Source organism: Rhea pennata, chromosome 1, assembly GCF_028389875.1.
Source record: "Rhea pennata isolate bPtePen1 chromosome 1, bPtePen1.pri, whole genome shotgun sequence".
Taxonomy (NCBI): Eukaryota; Metazoa; Chordata; class Aves; order Rheiformes; family Rheidae; genus Rhea; species Rhea pennata.
In genome coordinates this window covers 13398224-13418589 of record NC_084663.1, presented here as the reverse complement: position 1 = coordinate 13418589, position 20366 = coordinate 13398224, and the positions used below count along the sequence as shown (strand labels likewise).

The 20366-nt window shown below is 35.4% G+C and overlaps 1 protein-coding gene across 2 annotated transcripts in view; it reads left to right on the top strand.

Moving 5' to 3' along the window:
- The window catches only part of PTPN12 (protein tyrosine phosphatase non-receptor type 12), a 77139-nt gene that overhangs the window by 22380 nt on the left and 34393 nt on the right, over positions 1–20366 (top strand). For both annotated transcript variants that reach the window (XM_062581591.1, XM_062581582.1), the window contains exons 2-8: positions 7897–8005; positions 9549–9625; positions 10724–10819; positions 11853–11891; positions 12748–12819; positions 15955–16014; positions 19608–19750. In XM_062581591.1, the coding sequence (XP_062437575.1) occupies positions 7897–8005; positions 9549–9625; positions 10724–10819; positions 11853–11891; positions 12748–12819; positions 15955–16014; positions 19608–19750 (596 nt within the window). The remainder of the gene's footprint in view (positions 1–7896; positions 8006–9548; positions 9626–10723; positions 10820–11852; positions 11892–12747; positions 12820–15954; positions 16015–19607; positions 19751–20366) is intronic.

Here is a 20366-nt window from a genome sequence, read left to right as displayed (position 1 = left end):
CTGAAGGATGTCACAGAATGCAAGGGGTAGCATCTCAGGGTTCTGGAGATGTCTCAGTAAGGTCATTTGGACCCCAAAATGGATCTCAGTTGCCATGCTTCTTGATTGCACATATTGACAGGCTTTCTAATTCTACCAGAATATTTGTTAGGCAAAGAAAAAGGCTTAACTGTCACACATTTAGTCCCTAATGCTGCTTATTTGTCTGAACTGTACCTGCTCTGTATTGGCTACGTAGCTTCTTTTTTTGAGCGCTCGTCAGTGTGTTTTTTGCTGTTTAAAGATATAATGAATAGTAAGATACAAGCTCTGAAATGTAAAGTTGTGGCCATGTATAGGGTTTTCCTGCTGCAGAGGAAATGCTCTTGTAATGCAAACTGAACTGAGACTGCTAGCTTTTTGCAAGTTATTTATAGCCATCTTATGGTAAGACCTTAAATTTCTGACTTTGAAGTAAATACTGATTCAGTATGAGTGAGACTTAAATACATATCTTTCAGTTTCTTGTAAAACTGGTGAAATGCTGACAGTAGAATTGTACAAGGACTACTAATACAGTTAATATCTACTGTGTTGTGAAAAAAACATTGCAAAATAACTCAGCTGTGGAGGTGGGAAAACTAAGTCTTTAGCTTCCTTATTTTAAGGTATTTATTCAGTAGATGGGTATGGAAAGTTATTGTGCAAGTGCTAAAAAAATTTGAACAAAACTTAGAAATCATCGTTCTTTTGCCCTGAAATGAATGATATCAGCTGCAGATAACTCTGTGAAGGACAATTCAAGCCTTTAGTTATGGTCTTGAGTTAAAAGTTCAACTGCTTGTGAAAAATGAATCATTGAGGAGATCAGTGTAGAAGGCTAACATGAAGATGGGATATTTTGTATGCTGCATGTTGCTCTAGATTGCTGGATTGATTGGGATTTAGTAGCTGTTTTCTTCAGTAGAAAGTTTTTTTGGATACATTGATTACATGGAAACATAACTGGTTGTGTAAAACCATTCTCAAAAATCATTCACCATAGCTTTTTTTTTTTTTTTTTTTTTTTTTTTTTTTTTAAGGAGTGTCTTACCTTTTTAACGTAGCAAGGAATATAAGTAAGTGTGATTATACATTCAAAGAAACGTTTAAATGGAAGTTCAAGATTAAATGCTAAGTTTAAGATACTTGAGCTGTCAGCATGAAAAAAAACATACGCAAGCCCAGCAGCAAAGGAATAACAGGAAAGTAAGAAATCTACTAGCTGGGAAATTATGCTCGAAGCAGGGTGGTCTCTGGTTAAAAGGGCTTCATTTCCTTGTTTGTTTCTTTGTTGAAAGTGCTTTGTTTCTTTATGCTGTTTGTGTATATAAGAATCATTCTGTGGTCTGTTGCAAAAATTTCAGACTTTTGTCTGTTTTGAGTTATCAAGAATTATTTCTGATTTTCTTTAACACTGCTAAGAAGCCTGTTATTTGTGGTGTTAGCTAATTTTTAAATGCCTTTTTTTTTCTGTTTTTGCTTTGAGGCATGCTTTCCAACCTTCAGACAGTCTATTTTCTAGCTGGATGTTTTCAGATTAATAGGAATATTCGCATTCTTCACACACAGCCTGTAACTGTGGGGTCACTGCTGGTGTACTGTCAATTGTCTTGTCCTAAACATTTTCACTTCATACAATGTGTTTTTGCAACAAATGAGTGTGCTAAAGAAACAGTGTGATTTTGGGACAGAAAGTTATAATCCAAAGTTTTAAGTGTCCATGTGTAGTGCATATGCTGCAGCATAGACTGCAGAGCTTTTAAAAAAAAATCTTAAAACATATATTAGTAACTTTTGAACTAAAATCTGATTATGCTTTAGTAATTAAATGTTTTACTCTGTGTCATTTATTACATTTTGCCCACTTATTTACTTACTCATCCACAGACCACAAATGTTTTCTCTATCTTTGCAAAACTAGCCAGATACTGGCTATGTAAGTTAGCTATTATGCAGAACATGAGTTAACTGCAACAGATAATCTCTGCTTAAATTAACCATCCTAATATGAAGAGAGTATATGAATAGTTTCAGAAATGGAAGAGGAAGGGAGGCTTTTGAAGTAATCAACTCAAGGTTTGCTATGTCTATGTGAAGCTGTCCTTAATTATTAGGAGTTTAGCAGATGTTGGTGTTCTAATTTTATTTGGCATGTTTCATAGGTTTGGAAAGATGGAAAACACTAGCCTAACGTTATCTAATTCTTGAGAGAATACTTCTGGTTTTTAATCTGTTCCCAGGCTTAATACAATCTTTTTGGCTTTCTTTTATATGGGGATCTAACAGCCTTGCCTGCATTGGCTATTATGTCTTTATGGGATGTAAATCTCTAGTGCAGTAGCATGAATTCTTCTCTTCTGAGTGGAAAATATACCAATTAATACTGAAATAATGCTATTTTCAGTTCCATCAGTAATTTTGGAGGGATTTTTCATTTAGACAGTTCATGAAAACTTCCTTGAACACAGTAGTGGATGTTACAATTTTTTAGACCAAGCATCTTCTGTGAAATACAGGAGACAGAGCTCTGCAAAGACTGTGGTTATCAGGCCAATGTACTCGTCAGTGCAGCAGAGCAGACGTGGAGCACCGCTTTCTAGAGCTCGAGTTGGTAGCGGTTGCTTGTAGGATCAACTAAGGCAATAAAGTCTCCTCCCTCTTGTTCTTTCTGCCATCTCAGCTTCAAATCCCCTTTCAGAGCTTTTCTTCAGAGAAAGAAATAGGGTAGATCTGGGCTGCTAACCTTTTCCATGCAGCCAAAGCCATACAAGAATATTGAGAAATAATGGAATTTTTCTTCTGCTGTCTTGGATCGTTCTCATTGTATTGGTTTTGCTTATTTAGTGTTTGAGAAGGCTTTTTCCTATGGTCATGAGAGCTAGGAATTCTTAAAAATGATTGTTATTTGAAAGCTGGCAGGACTAACTGAAGAGAGGTTGACATTTGCCACAACTTTAAGTTGTTTCTCCAATGCTCCTAGTGCAAAATGGTGAAAGGGATACTCTCAAGTTAAAAATTAGAGCTATCTGTAGACAGGTCGTAAATACATGTGCATATGTGTGTGTATACACACACACACACGGGCGCGCATATATGTATGTTAAGTATTAATGTACATACTAGTTTTTTTTTAACTTTCAGCTTAGACTCTCGGTCACTCTCTTGCATGTAGTTATCTTCATGTTTTTGTCACGTGTTCATTTGCGACCGCAGATGCTAAGTATTTGGAGTATGAATGTACACCAGATAGTTGAGAGATTTAGATGCAAGTATGATACTTGAAATCATATTTAGCTATTCAGTTACATTAATATAGGGGAATGTGGGGTAACCAGTGGTGTTTCATGTAGATCCAGTTTAATGTTGATTAAGCGCAGCTGGATCCAGTGTCCCCAGAAGCCTCTGCGTGAAGCCGCCCTGGCGCCCCGCTCCGCTCCTGCCCTGGCAGAGCGCCGAAGGGAAGCGCCGCGCGCCGTTTGCTCATGTTTTGCTCGTGTTTTGCTTTTGCACGCCAGAGCTGCAGAGGCTCTAGAAACGTTCTCTCTTCAGCCAGGTTTGTTTCTCACAGCTTGTCCTAGCGCTTCCCAGAGAGGTCGGTGACAGTAGAGAGACCGCTTGGATTTACAGGGACTCTAAGCAAAAATACTTCTAAAACCAAGGTGGTTTTATCTGAGTTTGCACTGCAGCTGTCTTTGAACAAAGGCCTCTGGCATCTCGGCGTTCACAGCTTGGACAGAATCTGAAACCTCTATAATCTGACCACAGATAACTGGAAAGTTGGTAATTTTGAATTTTTCTGGTGGTTTGGTTCACATTGTTCTTGAGAGGTTTTTTGTCACTGTATAAAAATACTGGGAATGCTATTTTGCCCTTGTTAAGTTTATTTAAATTGTTAGAATGGAGAGGGCAGCTGAACTTAACTTGTGTGTTTTCCTTCCCCTGCTGCTAGAAAGAGCAATGCAATATTATGCTTATCAGAGAAATTGCCATCTTATGAAATGTATGCATTTATGCATTGTTTTCCAAAAGTTTTTGAGTATACCCTTTTTTGCTTTGCTTAATGTAAAAAGAGAATTCTTATAGAAAGGAGTTTTTTTCAAAATTTTAAATAAGTACTCCTTAAAATTTAAAGTAAATTTTGTTTTGTAAAACTTCTTGTGTAACTGGTGTTACATCACAGCTCTGATGCCACAACTGTCCATGTAAAACTTTATTGTTACCTTGTCTCTTGTCGTGTAATAAGTAAATCATGGGAACCTTGGAGCAGTCTAGCAGTTGATGTTTAATACAGAATTATATAGTGCTTCCCAGACAAGTGCCATCAGAACAATAATATCTACTTGAATCTTCTTTTTATTAAATGAGATTTGACCATCGTAAATGTCAGATAATTCCTAGGAGAAAACTTGAGAGTTCTATATAAATGAAGCCTTAGTGATATATATTTACAAGGAAGATCAGGAAGGAGGCACAAGAACTTTTTGGTTACATGATAAATAATGCTCAAGTTCTTAAATTGAGTTCTTAAGATCATAGTGGGAGGTGTAAAGTACTTTCTGTAGTCCCCAAACGACGTTTCTGTGGTATTGTGCCTTTACCAATTTTCTAAAGCATGAAATAGGTTGACTGCTCAACTGGTAAGTCTGTATTTCCTCAACTGATTAAGTTCTTCTTAATATAGTAGGATTCCATATATTGCACTTTAAAAGTTGGTTTGTCTTTTTTAATAGTAAAGCATTAATAACTTCATTAATTTGTAGTACAGACTGCACAGCACTGTGGAAGTTGGAAGTATGTTTCTGAAACTCAAACTGTTTTTGTCACAAGCTCATCCCCCACTGTCATCTGTGGTAAGCATTTGTCACCATCCCACAAACCACTTCTGTAACACAGTGAATAAGCAGAATTCAACTTGAGCATTTCTAATGCGAGCGGAACTTACGGCCTTCTGAGGGGTAGTTCTTCAAGTATAATGAGTCATGAGTATCCAGTTACTTTTCTGAAAATTTTGTTCTTAAAAATATGTAAATGAAAGTCCTTGCGGTACTGGAGTAGCTGTTGCAGGGGATATGAATACAAGTGTCCCGGAGGCCTCCACTGGGCTCTGCAGAGGCACCAGTTTGATCCCTAATGTCCTTGCTGTTTGGGTCCGAGTATCTGCTGGGAACCAGGCTGACGGTTTTGCTGATGTACCCCAAATGAGTGCTGCTTTGTGTTGTGGACAGTTGTTTATTGTGGGTTTGCATAAAACTGGACTGTAACAGATCGTGCTGGATTTCTTGCCCTCAGCTTAAGGGAATCTGAACAAAACTGTCTTCTGCCTGCCATTACCCCCACTCCAACCTTGAGAACTTTCTCCTCCTTGTTCTGGTCACCGTCAGCTGTGCCGGGAGAGCTTGGAGCCTCCTGCCGCCCTTGCATCGTGCAGCCGGCGGCTCCGCGCTGCGCCCGGCTCTCTGCAGAGCTCCTGTCTCCAGCGCTGCTAGTTCTCCCGTTCTTGTCTGCCACCTTTCTGTTCTGGTGGTGCTTCATTCAAAGTTCAGGCTTTAGAGTTTTCCTGACTTCCTAGTCAAATTGTTCTCTTTCAAAGCATACAGTAGATAGTAGCTTATTCTATTTCTGAACAATCTCACAACTCTACTTACTTACCTTATTACCTGTGTTGTGGAACAGAGGAATATCCAAGTTCAATTTCCTATTTGCTGAGTCTTTTAACGAGGTGATGAATATGCATAAAATGTAATATTGTTTTCCTATGGTGCTTTGTGATGTCTAACATTTTACTGGTATAATTTCCTCAAATATATCCTTTCTCACGTAAAATATCTTCTGTTCTATAGTTTTTAGATATCACTTTTTGTTAATCTTTCTCTGTTTTTTTTTTTCTAAACACAGTTGCAGCATTTGCCCTGTAAAGATCACTAAGATAACCCAAATTAGATAAGCAAATTGAGAAGGGGGAAAACATGAAAAATCATCCTGGCTATGCTTCAAAAGTATCTGTGTTTCACTCTACTCTTTTGGTTTGGAGGTTTCTGATCTGTTTCACACTGTCAGTCTTTTTATTGTTAGCTGATATTATGTCTATGAACATGAATTATGTGTATTTATTTTACTATTCTTAAGATCCTGGTTTGGTTGGTGCATAGTCTTATATTTTGATTAATGAGTGGTATTTTTTTCTTTGAAGATGAGGGCAGTATTATATAAGACAAAATATATCCCATGAGCAGATCACCTTTCTTTAGTTCTTCAGTACTCTTGTTTTATTTCTGTACACCTTATAAATCAGATTTCTCCAGCTGCCTACTGTGTGTGCAAGTTACAAACTGGTGGTGGTTTTTTGCCATCTACTAATGTTGCAACTTCTAAAAAGTAGTGAAATTCAAGAAAAAAAAAGTGTGCTAATTCTGTTACTCCTTTTAACATTTGGTGAATTATTCCTGCTCTTGTAGGATTTTATTGTAGATAAATTTTCTGAAAACTGGTGCTTTTTGAGTTGCTCTCATACTGTTGTATACAAATTATTCAACAGAATTAATGTGAAGTTCTTTTATCTGAATTTGCATCAAATGGTTTGTTTTTCACTATATCAAGATAAATTTAAAGATAGTGTTTTGCATAAGTACTATACATACTAAATCTGGGGGGGTGTCTCCTCCCCTCTTCTATTTTTTTGCTGGAATAATTATGGAGGAACTTGAATTCATAACTCCTTTTTCCTTTTTATTAAATTGAAGAGTGCAGGAGGTCTCCCAAATGTTTTGGTAGATTTGGAAGAATGCAGGAAGACACCTAGTGAGGTTTTACTTTCCTATGATGCCCTTCTGCCTATATGTTTTTACCATAGTCCATGATAAGCAGTGTTTACGTTTCTAAAGATCATGTCAAGTGATCACCGTGGTAGTGTCGGTAAGCTGGTTGTTTTTCAAACCATTTAGATTTAGCTGGAAGCCAGAGCTTACTTTTTAGTCAAGTTCCTTTTCAAATCTGGATATATGTACAATCTACAATAAAAAACAGGGCTTCTTTTATCTTCTCCTTCATAAAGGTTTCATGCAATTTTTTTACTTCCTCCTTGACTAAATATTACAAATGCCTAGTATGAATAGGATTTTTTTTTTTTTTTTTTTAAAAAAAAAGGTTCCTGTATTGTTCTTGGTGTCTTCCAGGCTGCCAGAAGAGAAGGGCTGTGTTTCATTTTTATTGGCTTTGCCTGTTGTACACTCAGGATTTGAAATAAATGGATGGGCAAATGTGGACATACTGTGAATTTAACAGAGCTCCTGTCATTCATATATTAGTTGGGAATACCCTGTCCCTGCAAGGCAGGGTGACACAGGTACTCTGTGAGCTAGCAACTCAACAGAAGTTGGGTATTAGGAACGGATGCCTGTCAAAAGCATGTTCCTGCTTTCTGCTTAGATGTGATTTTGTTAAAAGCCACGAGCTTTGAAGAAAATACTGGCTGATAGCAGCCATTCCTGAGCCAACCTGATCTGTGCTGTTCTTGCAAGTATTCTGAGGAGTAATAGATTTTTCTCAATTTCTCACAGGTATTCTTAACACAACCACTACTCCTAAACATGGCAGTGTACTTTCCAAGTAAAATACAGCAGTATTCCATACTGCTACGTGGTGTTTTTCAAAGGTTCCACATGTGATGCTGTATAGAGCCGGTTTCCAGATGGTGCTGACTGCTGAAGATCTGAATGTGTCAAATAAGATTTTTGAAAAATTATCTTGGTGAATATTATAAAAAGAGAGAAGAACAGTTTTTTGAGTGATCTGCTTATACTTTATCAATGATGTAGTACATAATGATGTTTCCATTATCTTAATACTTGAAAATATAACGTAAGTATCTTATTTCAGAGGTTAAGAAGATTATCAACAAAGTACAGAACAGAAAAGATCTATCCAACAGCCACTGGAGAAAAAGAAGAAAATGTTAAAAAGAATAGATATAAGGACATTTTACCATGTGAGTCTGATTTATGTGTTAATAGAGAATAAAGGAGAATGTTTGTTACACTTAATGTGTTGTGAATTTGCCCTTTTTTCTACTAAAAGGCAAATTTAGTGATAATTTGTAGAAAAATAACTTTGATAAAAACATTAACTTGAAAGGCAAAGTAACTAAGCATTTGTATATTTTATTAGGAGAGCCATTGTTGAAAGAAATTGTTTGTTAGGTTACAGAGCCATGTCAGGCTGTCATTTTAATTTTGACTCAAAATAATTCTAGAACTCAACCAGGTGCCTAACATCTCCACTTCCCAGCCCCAGCTTAGGAGCATTACAGTCACAGTATGAGGAAAACTAGCAAATAACAACATTAACTGTAGATATGACTTTGAGCAGCTTTGGGTATTTGTTTGAAGTTAAGAATGGTCTTAAATATACTTTAGTTTTTGTTTTCAAGAGGCTTTCTGGTAGTAAACTGCAGTGAATTTCTGTGTGTTCTAGATTATTGTATGCCTGCGTGCTCTGATTATCTAGTGCTGATATTTTTACTGTTTATCAGAGCCTGGAGCAACACTTTTGGCAATAAACTCTACCTTTAAACTATAGTCTCAAGAGCCTTTATTACAGAGTTGGAATGCTTTTTTGTGCCAGCTGGGAAGTGTTGGTATCAAAATGACGTGGAGGGATTGGCAGACCTGCTAAACACTTGCTCTCTCTTTAAGAATTGTCAGTTAGCCACAGTATTAAGATAATGCTAATTTTCACTACAGAAAAGAATTCCAAGCTGTTTAATTTATTCTGTCACTAAACAATAAAGCATATTTTTAAAAGATTGCTGAGGATTTTAATGTCCAAAGATCTGCTGTTTTTATAGGAAAACTTTCTCCAAGACAATTGCTAATGATTGAGCTAGAAATGTGGAATTTCACAAACCTCTAAATATCTATCTATACTGTTTCTGGTTTAGAAATTACATGTACTTGTGCTCCAGTGAAGCACCAAGCCTAGTGTTTGAGGAGACTAGTATTTAGGTGGAGGTGCCAGTCTGTGCCGAAGCAATAAACCTAGAACATGTTTCGTTGTATAATAGTTAATAAGCTCTTCCTTGGCAGGACTTTGAGACTTGTCTACTGCTTCTACTGTGCTGCTTTTTTTTTATTATTATTTTATTTATTATTCCTTCTGCTTTCTTTAAATGGGCATAGTAAACTTTCTTTAATACTGACTGTCATGATCTCTGTTAAAACTGTGCAACTACAATTTTGCTTCAGTCAATTGAATTTTTCTTTTTTGTCATGAATCACTTGAAATTATAGTAGATGCTTCTCTGGCAGTTTGAGTGTCAGAAGCACATAGCAGTAGTAGCTCTTCTTGTTACCACCTGAGCTGACTTACCCAGAATTAATTTTATTAACTGACTTGTCTGTTTCTATGGTCTTTGTCTTCAAGGAATTTTTTAAAAAAGATTAATTTGTCCTAGTAATACATATTATTGTTACACATAGGGATTAATGCATCTTGTAATGCTTCCTTTTTTAAAAATACTGTGTTTTCTTTAGTTGATCACAGCCGGGTTAAACTAACTTTAAAGACTCCTCCACAAGATTCAGACTACATCAATGCAAACTTTATTAAGGTGTGTATTAAAATCTAACTATGTTAAAATTCCCTTTTCAAGCTTTTATTTCAGAGTGGTGCAGTTTTAATATTGTAGTTTGAGACAAGAATTCAAAGCTATATGGGAAGACGTTCTTTTAATACAATTTGAGTAAATTTTCATATGTGAAAGCATGTATAAAGCAATCTTTAAGTTCTAATTTCATTCTCTGTAATGCAGTATAAAATATTTCGTTTTCAATTGGCAGACAACCAAATTGGAACTTTATACAATTGCAAAATTCAAATACGATTTTGTTGAAACATCCTGTTAAAAATAGATCTTAGAAGAGAAACTATTTTTAGAGATCATAAATGAGGTGTTTGATAAATTGTATATAGCATGTGTGTTAATAAGTATTCCTGACTGCTCACAGGAGAAATGTAGCAATGGAATTGTATCTAACATTCTTAAAACCAAATCAGAATTTGGCTGAAAATCTGTTATGCTCCTGTTTGTACAATTTCAAAGTGCAAGTTCTCTTGATTTTCTTGGATTTTGCCTGTGGTTTTATTCTGATGCTGCTTCTACTGCTTAATGCTTACTTAGGAAAAATGAGATGTAAATCTCATTTCTTAAATATTTAACTTGAAATGCCAAACACTTATATTAACAGAAATGTTTTCAGGTTTCGTATAAAACAGATTTTTTTTTTTAAAAATGGATTTTTTTAAATGTGATACTATTGAGAGGGGGGGAACACGAATTTGTTCATGGCAGTGCTTTTTAGCAGAAAGATTTGACAGGAAGTGTACATCCAAATTTTGATCATTAGATACTTGGGTAATAAAGAAGTCAATGCATGCTTAAAGGAAATCTTCAGAATTGGAACATACAGAAAATATTAAGTTAATATTTTCTGTTAGTCTCTTGAGGCAAGGTAGCTGTTATAATCTTGGACCCTCTTGAAATCACCAACAAGATTTCCATTAACTTAAATGGGATTCATATTTCATCTTCACCCTTTCTGTCAGATTGGAAGATTGATATTCTAATTTTACTTCATTGTAACCTGAAGACTTCTATTCAATGCAAATTTTCTGTATAAAACTTACGTGTTCCTTTGTGCAATCCTAGGGAGTACATGGGCCAAAAGCATATGTTGCTACCCAGGGGCCATTAGCAAACACAGTAATAGACTTTTGGAGGATGATATGGGAATACAATGTTGCTGTAAGTACCTGCTTTAAACACCCCACTCCCCAAAAACAACTATTACCAAATTTCATAGAAAAGTGATTTCACATCTTTATTCTGAGCTCTCTATTGGTATCAAGAGTGCTGACAGTAACTTACCATTTTTAGCAGGAGTTACTCTCAAATCTTAATTTCATGATCTAAATAGCATTCTGTATATCATTAATTTTATATATTCAATTTAGTGACTGTCAGTAAAACAATCATGTGCTCTTATGAATAGGTCAGTACTTGAATCAAGTCTCTCCTGTAGAAGACCTAATTTCTCCAACTTAATGTTGACTAACCAGATCAGGTCAAAGTAGCATTTCAAACAAAATAAAAACCTTCCTTTCTACTTGTGCTAATTTTGGATTAAGCATTGATTTATATGTTCTACATCTGTTTCAACAGTTATTCTTATGAGTTACCCAGTTTTAATAGCACGTATGTATTATGTGCAACCGGTATTTTTTTCCGAAAATAGTTTGGTTTTCTGTTTTACCAGATACTTAAGTTGTGGTTGCTTAATATTGAAACAATTAACTTTTTTGTTGTGTTAATCAGATTAATATACTTGAAAACTTCATTTAAAATTCGATTCTCATGTCTAAAATAGATTTTTGCACCACTTCTAAGCAGTCTGTGTTATCTTTACCAGATATAGCTGTGTTTTCTTACAGTGAGTAAATGATTCCGTATTTTATGGTTAAGTGTAGACTGTAGATTCAATTTCAAATTACAGAATGAGTAAGATGTTTGTAGAGGATGGCAGTGAATTCAAATAAAGACTGCTAGATTTAAGATAGTGTACTAGTGTTGTGGATTATTTTGTATGGGATAAAACTTGGACACTATTTTAAAATTAAAAGAACATGCATCTTCAGAATAGAAAATGCTGTTATAGGTCTCTTCTGGAAAAGCTAGTTGAAGAAAATCAGTGATTGCTTGAGTGGAAAAGGACTTTTGGTGTGTGAATATACTTGATCTAAATCCAGCTAACTTCTAGTATCTTGTTCTTTCTTTTCAGATAATTGTAATGGCCTGTCGAGAGTTTGAAATGGGAAGGGTATGTATACTAAATACAAAAGTAAATGATCATTGCCCACCTGGGACAAATGCTACTACCTGTGAGGGCTCACGTTCCAAATCCATAACTATAAAAATGATCTTGCCAGATTGAATGAGAATACTTACCATCTATATTTGTATGCATAGAAAATAATGAAAGCAACTGCTTTTTGATTCTGTGTTCTGGTAATAGTGTTTACATTGATATGTAGGGGTCTTTAGTGGAATATACACTCATCTTTGTATGCAGAACTGTGCTAACAATCTGTAACTGGTCATATCACTATGGAATTATTCTGTTCTATGGGTTGTAGTCCCATTATCAAAATCCTGAATCCTTCAGAATTTTCTGTTAATTGCGACTGGGGAAAAAGAAGAAAATCTACTTAAAATCTGTCTCCTAAAGGTTGTCTTAAGACCTTAGGAGGTCTTAAGATCAAACATTGTCCAAAATCATTAACCCTTTGAACTTGCACAAAAGATGATTTAGCTCTTGTTCCTTCCCTTTATGTGATGCATGCTTGCACAAACGTAGGCAGTCATAGAGTTCATGTCCTAATTTAAAAAGACTCTTTTGGATGTGTATATTCCTGTTCTATTTTTTTTTTTTTCTTTTCTTTCTTTCTTTTTTCTCACCGCTTTGCATACCCAAAGAAAAGACATCTGTCTGAGAAGAATTGCTGTCTTGGAAGAATTTCAGCTTTCATTTAACAGTTATAGGACCAGGTCTTAAGGGGAGACACCAAATAAAAGAGAGAGAATAAGGAATCAGAGATTATCAACTCTTCTGCTCTGTGTCTGTTAGTTATTTTTCAATATGATACATGAATTAAATTGATTCTTTGCTTTAACAGAAAAAATGTGAACGTTACTGGCCTTTGTATGGAGAACCAGCTGTAACTTTTGGACCATTTCGTGTTTCTTGTGTAAGTGTTGAACTTTAATGAATTCAAAGGATTTAATGCTATTGCAACTTAAAATAACTATTCATTTCATATCAGACCTTGTAGTACAAAACAAATGCTTTTTTAATTGTTCAGAACCAAATTTTACACCAAGATTCTAAGGAAAGCAATGTGTGAATCTAACCTATTTGTTTTTGAAAGCTCTGTCCCTTTTTAAAAAAAGTAGGAACCCATATGCTTTGGTTTTCTATCTGCCTGTATGTAACTTATTCAGGTTTATATAATGTAGTTCTGAATGTCTGTACCATACTCAAATAATATTAATGCAGTTGTTTCTCTGTTGTGCTATGACTTATGCATTCTGGAGATGTGAATAAGAGGAACTTGAATTAGATATTTTCTTTAAGCTACATGAAATTTAAAAAGCGCCACATAAACAGAGAAAATGGAAACTAGACTTCTAAATATTTTAAAGTTATTTCTGTTGGTGACATCTTTTTTTTTTTTTTTTTAATACTTCCTTTGCTTGTGTTGTTGACTTCTAAAGCAAAACAATAATGACTAGTAGAGCATGATGTGGTCTGAAGCTTTTCCTGAAGTATTCCCTGGGGTAACTGCTTAAACAAGCTACAAGATGATTGCAGAAAATGGAGAAATGTGACTGTCTCCATTGTATTTTGTGCAAGTAGTTTCAGGAAGTCTGATCTCTGAGCATAATTGCTGCATCCTCTTCCAGTTTTGGTACTATCTCACAAATAGTGGCTTGAAGATTTCTGGCAGATTAATGTAAATATGAGGAAGGAGGGACTGTGGGTGATTCTATGCATCTTCTATGCCAAGCACAGTAAGGAATTCAAAATAATCCTTCACTTGGCAACTGCCATCTCAGCATCATGTGAGAGTATAGTCTGTGAAACCCCAATGAACTTTTGCAGTTGTCTCTAGAGAATGCTGGAAAGTAGAAGAAGTCATATTGCAATTACCATTTCACATGAGGACCTCTTAAATAGCAGCAGCATTTCACTTCATTGCATGTGACATATTCAAGGTATGGATGAGGATAATGTATGAAGGAACATAGATACCAAAATAAATGTGGGAGGATTGCCAGGATCACTGCATAAATTTAAAAAGATATGAATTTATCTTGGTCTATTCTTAATCTGAGGCTGATTTAGATGATGAGTTTTCATAGTCTCCCCTCTCAGTTTGCACTTACTGCTATGCTGACAGGTTGGTGGAGCAGCCCTAACACTATGCTCTCCTCAGTTATTTCAGTACTTCTTTATGGCATTCAATCTACAGAGAATCAGTAGTATATTGTAATGCATTTAGTTAACGTATCTTGTTGACTTGTTTGTTTTCATTAATGTGTAATATTGCATGCCTGTGAGGAAGAGTTTTCTTGTTTCCTATGTGATGCTGTTAGTGTCCTATTGATGGTATCCCTTCCACAAAATTGGTACTACTTTCACCAAAAAAGAAATAGATCATAAAGTTTCTGGATTAGTTTTCAGCTAATGTAGTTTCCTGTACAGACTCATTTATGACTCTCACTGGCACACGTCTAGTCCCAAAATGAGGAATGGAAACATATGCGAAAAGAAGAGCAATTGCCACTCACCTGATGACCCTACAGCATGCTCTTAACTGATGCCTTGTATGAGTCTTTCTCTTTAGATACACTAAGACTGGTTTGCTGGAAGTAGAACTGCTCAGAAACAAAATTTTGAGTGTTGTTAGATGCTACTATGATACAAATGAAGCCTGACACTAAAGCATCCAATACAATCATCTAATCAGAATAAATGATCTTACTGTGAAGTCTTAACACTGGAGCTCAAGACTGGTCTTAGCTGTCTATTTATTTTGAAGCAGTGGAATTGTAAATCCCTAACTGAATCTCAAAACTGTCCTGTTTTCTCCTTAGTTCAAAAATATGTAGGTTTGGACAGGAGCTGCTGCTAATTTTTGCCTGAAACGCTTTAATGTGTTCAGAAAGAGCTAGCATGCCAGCTCAACAAGCTGTTCTTAATCCTATCTTGAAAGCCAATTCTAATAAGAATTAATACATTTCAAGTATACCTTGTCAAGAAAGCATACGTTTAAAAGATTGAATCTTATGCTGCTGAGAGTACTTTTTTTCTACCATAAAAATTGATTTGAAAATTGATTTTTTTTTTCGTTCTTTTGTCCTGTACCTAGTGGATGATGGTTTCATAGTTGGCAGGTACTGCAGCAGCATTTGAGAACAGGAGTTGAATGTACATTTTAGTTGACTTACTTCTAGCTGTAGCTTAGCATGTCTAACCACTGGGTCCAACGGTGCATGTGGACTATGTTGCTGTTAGCTATGCAGTAGTCTACTTAAAACCTACAATGTATCACAAGCAGTTGTTTTCTTGATCGAGAATAAGTTCCTTGTGGAAGAAAGAAGCATATTAAGGCCTGTATGCAATCTCTTAAATTCACTGTGGAAAGCAGTAACACTCAAGCTTATTAAGACATCTTTGAATTGTGGGATTAATGATGTTTTAAATACAGTAACATTGCTTGGTGTATAGAGTATAAACCTTTCCTGCTGTTTCAAAAATGTATTGGGAAGTTCTAGGAGCCTGGAAGTTGGGCTTTTTGGCCACAACCAAAATAATATTTCTAATGGTCTAGTCAGGTACGTCTATGCTTTAAAATACTTGAAGGGAAAAAATTGACATGGGGATATCGTGAGACTTTAGAGTGATAGGAGAAAAGAAGCCAAAGTTTATAGAACAGAAGTGTTATAGAAGGATGACTGTAAAACGATATCTAAACAAAACTAATGCACAGAGAAACAGTGGAAGAGAAATATTCTGAAATACTATTACAAAGTTCTATTAACAGTATAATGAGCAGGGTAGAGATTACTGGATTGAGAACCCACATTTTTGTTTCAAGTCGAAGTAAACAATGTTTTGTGGGTATATTGTATACAACTAAGTAAATCGCTGCTCTTTTGAAATTAACATTTTGATTGCCTACCTTTTGGACAAATCATAAATATAAAAACAAAGGAACTTTATTAAAAAAGAAAAATGACTGGAGTGTGAATTTGGAGTTTTATGTCCCCTGTGCTGCATATTCATCTCTTCTCCTTTATTACTGTTTTCTCTAACTTAGGAAGCTGAGCAAGCAAGAACGGACTACTTCATTAGAACATTATTACTTGAATTTCAGAATGTGAGTATGTGGGAACTTCTGATCTCAACTTTGATTTGACACTAGTTTCAGTTTATCAAAAGTGGCACATAACCGAGGCAACTCACAAAAAGTTCCTTGCTTGCTTAGAGGCTGATTCTGTACATATGTAAATCATCAAGCTTAGAAATGATGTTGAAGTGACCTTAGTATTTAAGAAGCAAATATATGAAACTGCTGATTTTGTTCTTATTTTTATCCTTGGTTAGTCAAAGGTTTTATGGTCTTTAATATCATGCATTAACAACTAAGAAAGCTTCTGCAAGGATTGAATTTTACTGGTTATATCAACTGAAACTATGACCACAAACTAAATGAAGCTTGTCAAAAATGGTGTTTCCTTCTGTTAACATCCTTATGAGTAAAATATACATACTTGTTACAGCTCTCTCCACAGACATTCTTTTATTGGCAGGAGAATTTTATGATGTTAAAAGATATTCTGATATTCAGTCATACACTTGTATTGACAAATACAAATAATGCAAGTTTGAACATAAGCAAGCAATGAGTCCTTGTGTTAAAGAAAGTATTCTGGGTTGTATTAGGCAAAGCATTGCCAGCAGGTTGAGGGAGGCAATCCTTCCCCTCCACTTGGCACTTGAGGCTGCGTCTGGAGCGCCATGCCTGGTTTTGGGCTCCCCAGTACAAGATAGACATGAATCTACTTGAGTGAGTCCAGCGAAGGGCCACAAAGATGATTAAGGGATAAGAGCATCCCTTGTGTGAGGAGGGAGCTGGGGCCTGTTCAGCTTGGAGAAGAGAAGGCTCAGGAATGGTCTTATGAATGCATTTAAATATCTGAAAGGAGGATATAAGGAAGGCAGAGGCAGGCTCTTCTCAATGGTGCCTAATGACAGTGAGAGGCAATAGGCACAAATTGAAACACAGGAAATTCCATGAATATAAGAAAACACCTTTTTATTGTGAGGGTCGTGGAACTCATTGCCAAGAGAGGTGGTGGAATCTCCATTGTTATATATATTCAAAACCTGACTGGACATGGTCCTGAATGATCTGCAGCGGGAATTGAACCAGATGCTTTCCAGAGGTCCATTCCAAACTCAACTGTTCCGCAGTTCTGTGAAGAATGACAACTTAGTGACCTTCCAGTGTTTCTCAGTCTAACTTGTAATTAAGCTTGTAATTCCTTTCAGAACTGAAATATTTATTAAAAAAAAAAAACATGATATGTTCTTGTTTAAGTTGGTGTGTTGTCTTTTTGCTTGATGAACTTTTACAGGAGAAGTCTGGGGACAATATTTGCAATATACGTAAGGATCAAAATAGAAATATATTTTTAATAGTGAACTCAGACTTTGAAATTCAATATTTCCTAATTTGAAAACTATAAATGATTATAACTAGTCTCTTTCTGGAAGTAAGAGAGTTCATTCAACTTAATTAAAATCCTGTGACAGAAAAAACTTCTGTAAAATGTTAGACCTTCTTCAAAAACTGAGTATCAGGTACATTAATTAGTGAAAAGGGATTATGTCATCTGTTCAGTGAAATAAGATCACTTGCATTGCCTGTAAGTGTTCATAAAACAACTGATTTAATCATTCCCTGTGAACTTACACTTAAATACTGATTTAAGATGGTCATTTATTTTTCTGGAAAGTAAATGTCAGTTATTAAAAACTAACTGTAAAGGTACCTCTCCTGCAAAAATACTGAGATTGATGGTTTATTTTACAGAATATCTATGATTTGAATTGGCATCTTATATTTAAAATGATTTATTACAAGTTAGTCTCACTTATAGTCATTTTCTTCAGCAGTGCTTTGTTCCATTTCAGTAAGTGAGACTAGAACATTTGTGAAAACTATTTACTTCATGAGATGCTATTTTGGGGTAATTTTTCTCTGCAGTAGCTTGCTAAGTCTTTGCAATAAGTCACATGAATTTAAGCAGTTCATTTCTATTCATCTTTTGAATGCTCATAACTGATGCTATGAAACTCTTTACAGATAGCAACAAATAACTGCATAATGATAACTGTGGTCTTAACAACATTTATTGAAATAGTGTGCTTAAACAAAACTGAGAAGATCCATAATCGGAACTTAAATCTTATTTTTAGCATCTGAGCTTCATGAGAATTGGTTACTGTAGCATTTTTATATTTTGCTTTGTATACGCTGTACTAGCAAATGATATTCAGCTACTTGATTTCAGTGAGTTCTGTTTTATAAATGGCTCTGTATTACGCAAAAACAAAGAAGCAATGAAGAGCTACAGTTATCACTGTGCTTTCAATCTTAGTAAAGAGCCCAAAATTTGCGTTCCTCTAAGCAGTATTTAAAAGGATTAACAAGGTATGATGTGGGTGTTCAGCCTATACAGCTAATAAAATGTTATTTATTCAGGCTTACCTGAGCAAATTTGCTTCAGGGAATTTGTGGGCTCTGTCCTTTTTGCGGGAAAGGACTTAACATTGCAAAAGTAAAACGTACTCTTTGGTATTGAATTACAGCCTTTTCCTCTTGTAGAAGTCTTAAGTATGGCTTTCAGCTAGGGAAGAAAATGCACATCTGTAGTGTAAAGTAATATCCTTTTGAGTGGTGGTTTTTTTTGGTTTTTTGGTTTTTTTTTTTGTTCTTTTTTTTAGAATAATGAAATTTTGTCTTCTGTGAAATTTTATTGTTAACATTTATAGAGGAAAACCAGTTTAACTGGAACTTGAAGCTAAAACACTAAGTTCCTTCTTAAAAAGTGGCTGTAAAAAAGGACTATGGTGTTCCCTGTTTATTATTAACAGAAAGTAGCATAGGTCCTGAAACGTGTTACCTTTAAGGATCAGAAAGTTTGTACTCTGCCTAAGGTGTATGCTAGATCAAGAGGTATGACAGCAGCTTGGAAATGTGCAGTAAAGCTACTTCGATTGTGAATAGTTTGGATAATGGTGATAATGGCGATTTAATAGTCTTTGCAGGAATTCAGGTACTTTAATAACTAGTGTGTTTTAAAGTCTGTTTTGTGACTTGTCTTTAGTGCTGTTATAACATGAAGTGGCTAGAATAAAAGTTTACCTACTTTTGTTGCAAATGGGTCCAAATTTGGGTATGTGTTGATTTCCCCCTTCTAACTTTTTTTTGTAATCTGACAAATTACCAAAGAATACTTTTTTCTCCCCTAATATAAGTTACTGGAGTAAGATTGGAAAAAGAGCCTTTCATGGTGGTCTTTTGCCTTCTTATTCCCCTTTCTCAGTTTAGGACTGTAGGGACACTTTTTAATCCTTCCCCTCCCCCCCCACCCCACCCCTGGAAAATCTTATTAAAAAGTGCAACGTTGTGGATCCTTTAACATGCATACTGATTAGGTCTTTTTCACCCATTCTATAAAATATCTCGTACTGCTTAAACATCAGCAATACCCAAAATACCACTTCCAGGTTTCCCACTTGTTTAAGTGATATAAGTTGCAACTTACATCATACAGAATATCTTTTATCTGGCAAAGTAGTTATGCAAAAATGAATCCTCATAGCAATATTTATCCCATACAAAATGGTCAAATACACATTACCATTAACATCTTTTTCCCTCCCTGCCCTCAAACCCCTCAGGAGACTCGTAGCGTCTATCAGTTTCATTACGTTAACTGGCCTGACCATGACGTCCCTTCGTCTTTTGATTCTATTCTGGACATGATCAGCTTGATGCGAGAATACCAGGAACATGAAGATGTGCCAATTTGTATACACTGCAGGTATCAAATGTATTTATTTTTTAAGTTTAAGCATTTGGTACAAGATACACTAATTCAATTCTAAACTGAACTTGTTTTTAGTTTTCTACAAAGGAATTATTTCCTCATGTCTGAACTTGGCTTAAAAGCTATGTATTCCTTATTGTCTTAAAACTTGTGCCATGGTGAAATTTTCCTGCTGCTTCAGTTGAAGGTAGAATACCAGGAAAACAGTTACTTTTTTTGAAAGGGAAATAACTTTGCTGTTCTTAAAGCTGAATATTTAATCTATATTAGGGTGAAATAGACCTTTTGAAGATCATTGCAAATCAGATTAGCAATGAAGATTCCCTTTTTTATAGAAGAGAATACAACACCTAAGAACTGCATCACTGCCTAAGAACTTTTTTCTTCTAATATGTCACCCTAATCAGGGTTCTGGTAGGTTCTGGTTGGGAATTCTCTGCTTCTGAGCAGCAGTTCCATCTTTGACCTGAAATTTGGCTAGCAGAGGGACTGAAACTAAACTGCCTTGAAATGTTTTTGATGAATTCACAATCTCTGACAATTTCTCTGGAAAGTTCTTGCTTTTGATATTTGAGAGTGGGTTGTTGTTTTTGTTTGTTTGTTTGTTTTT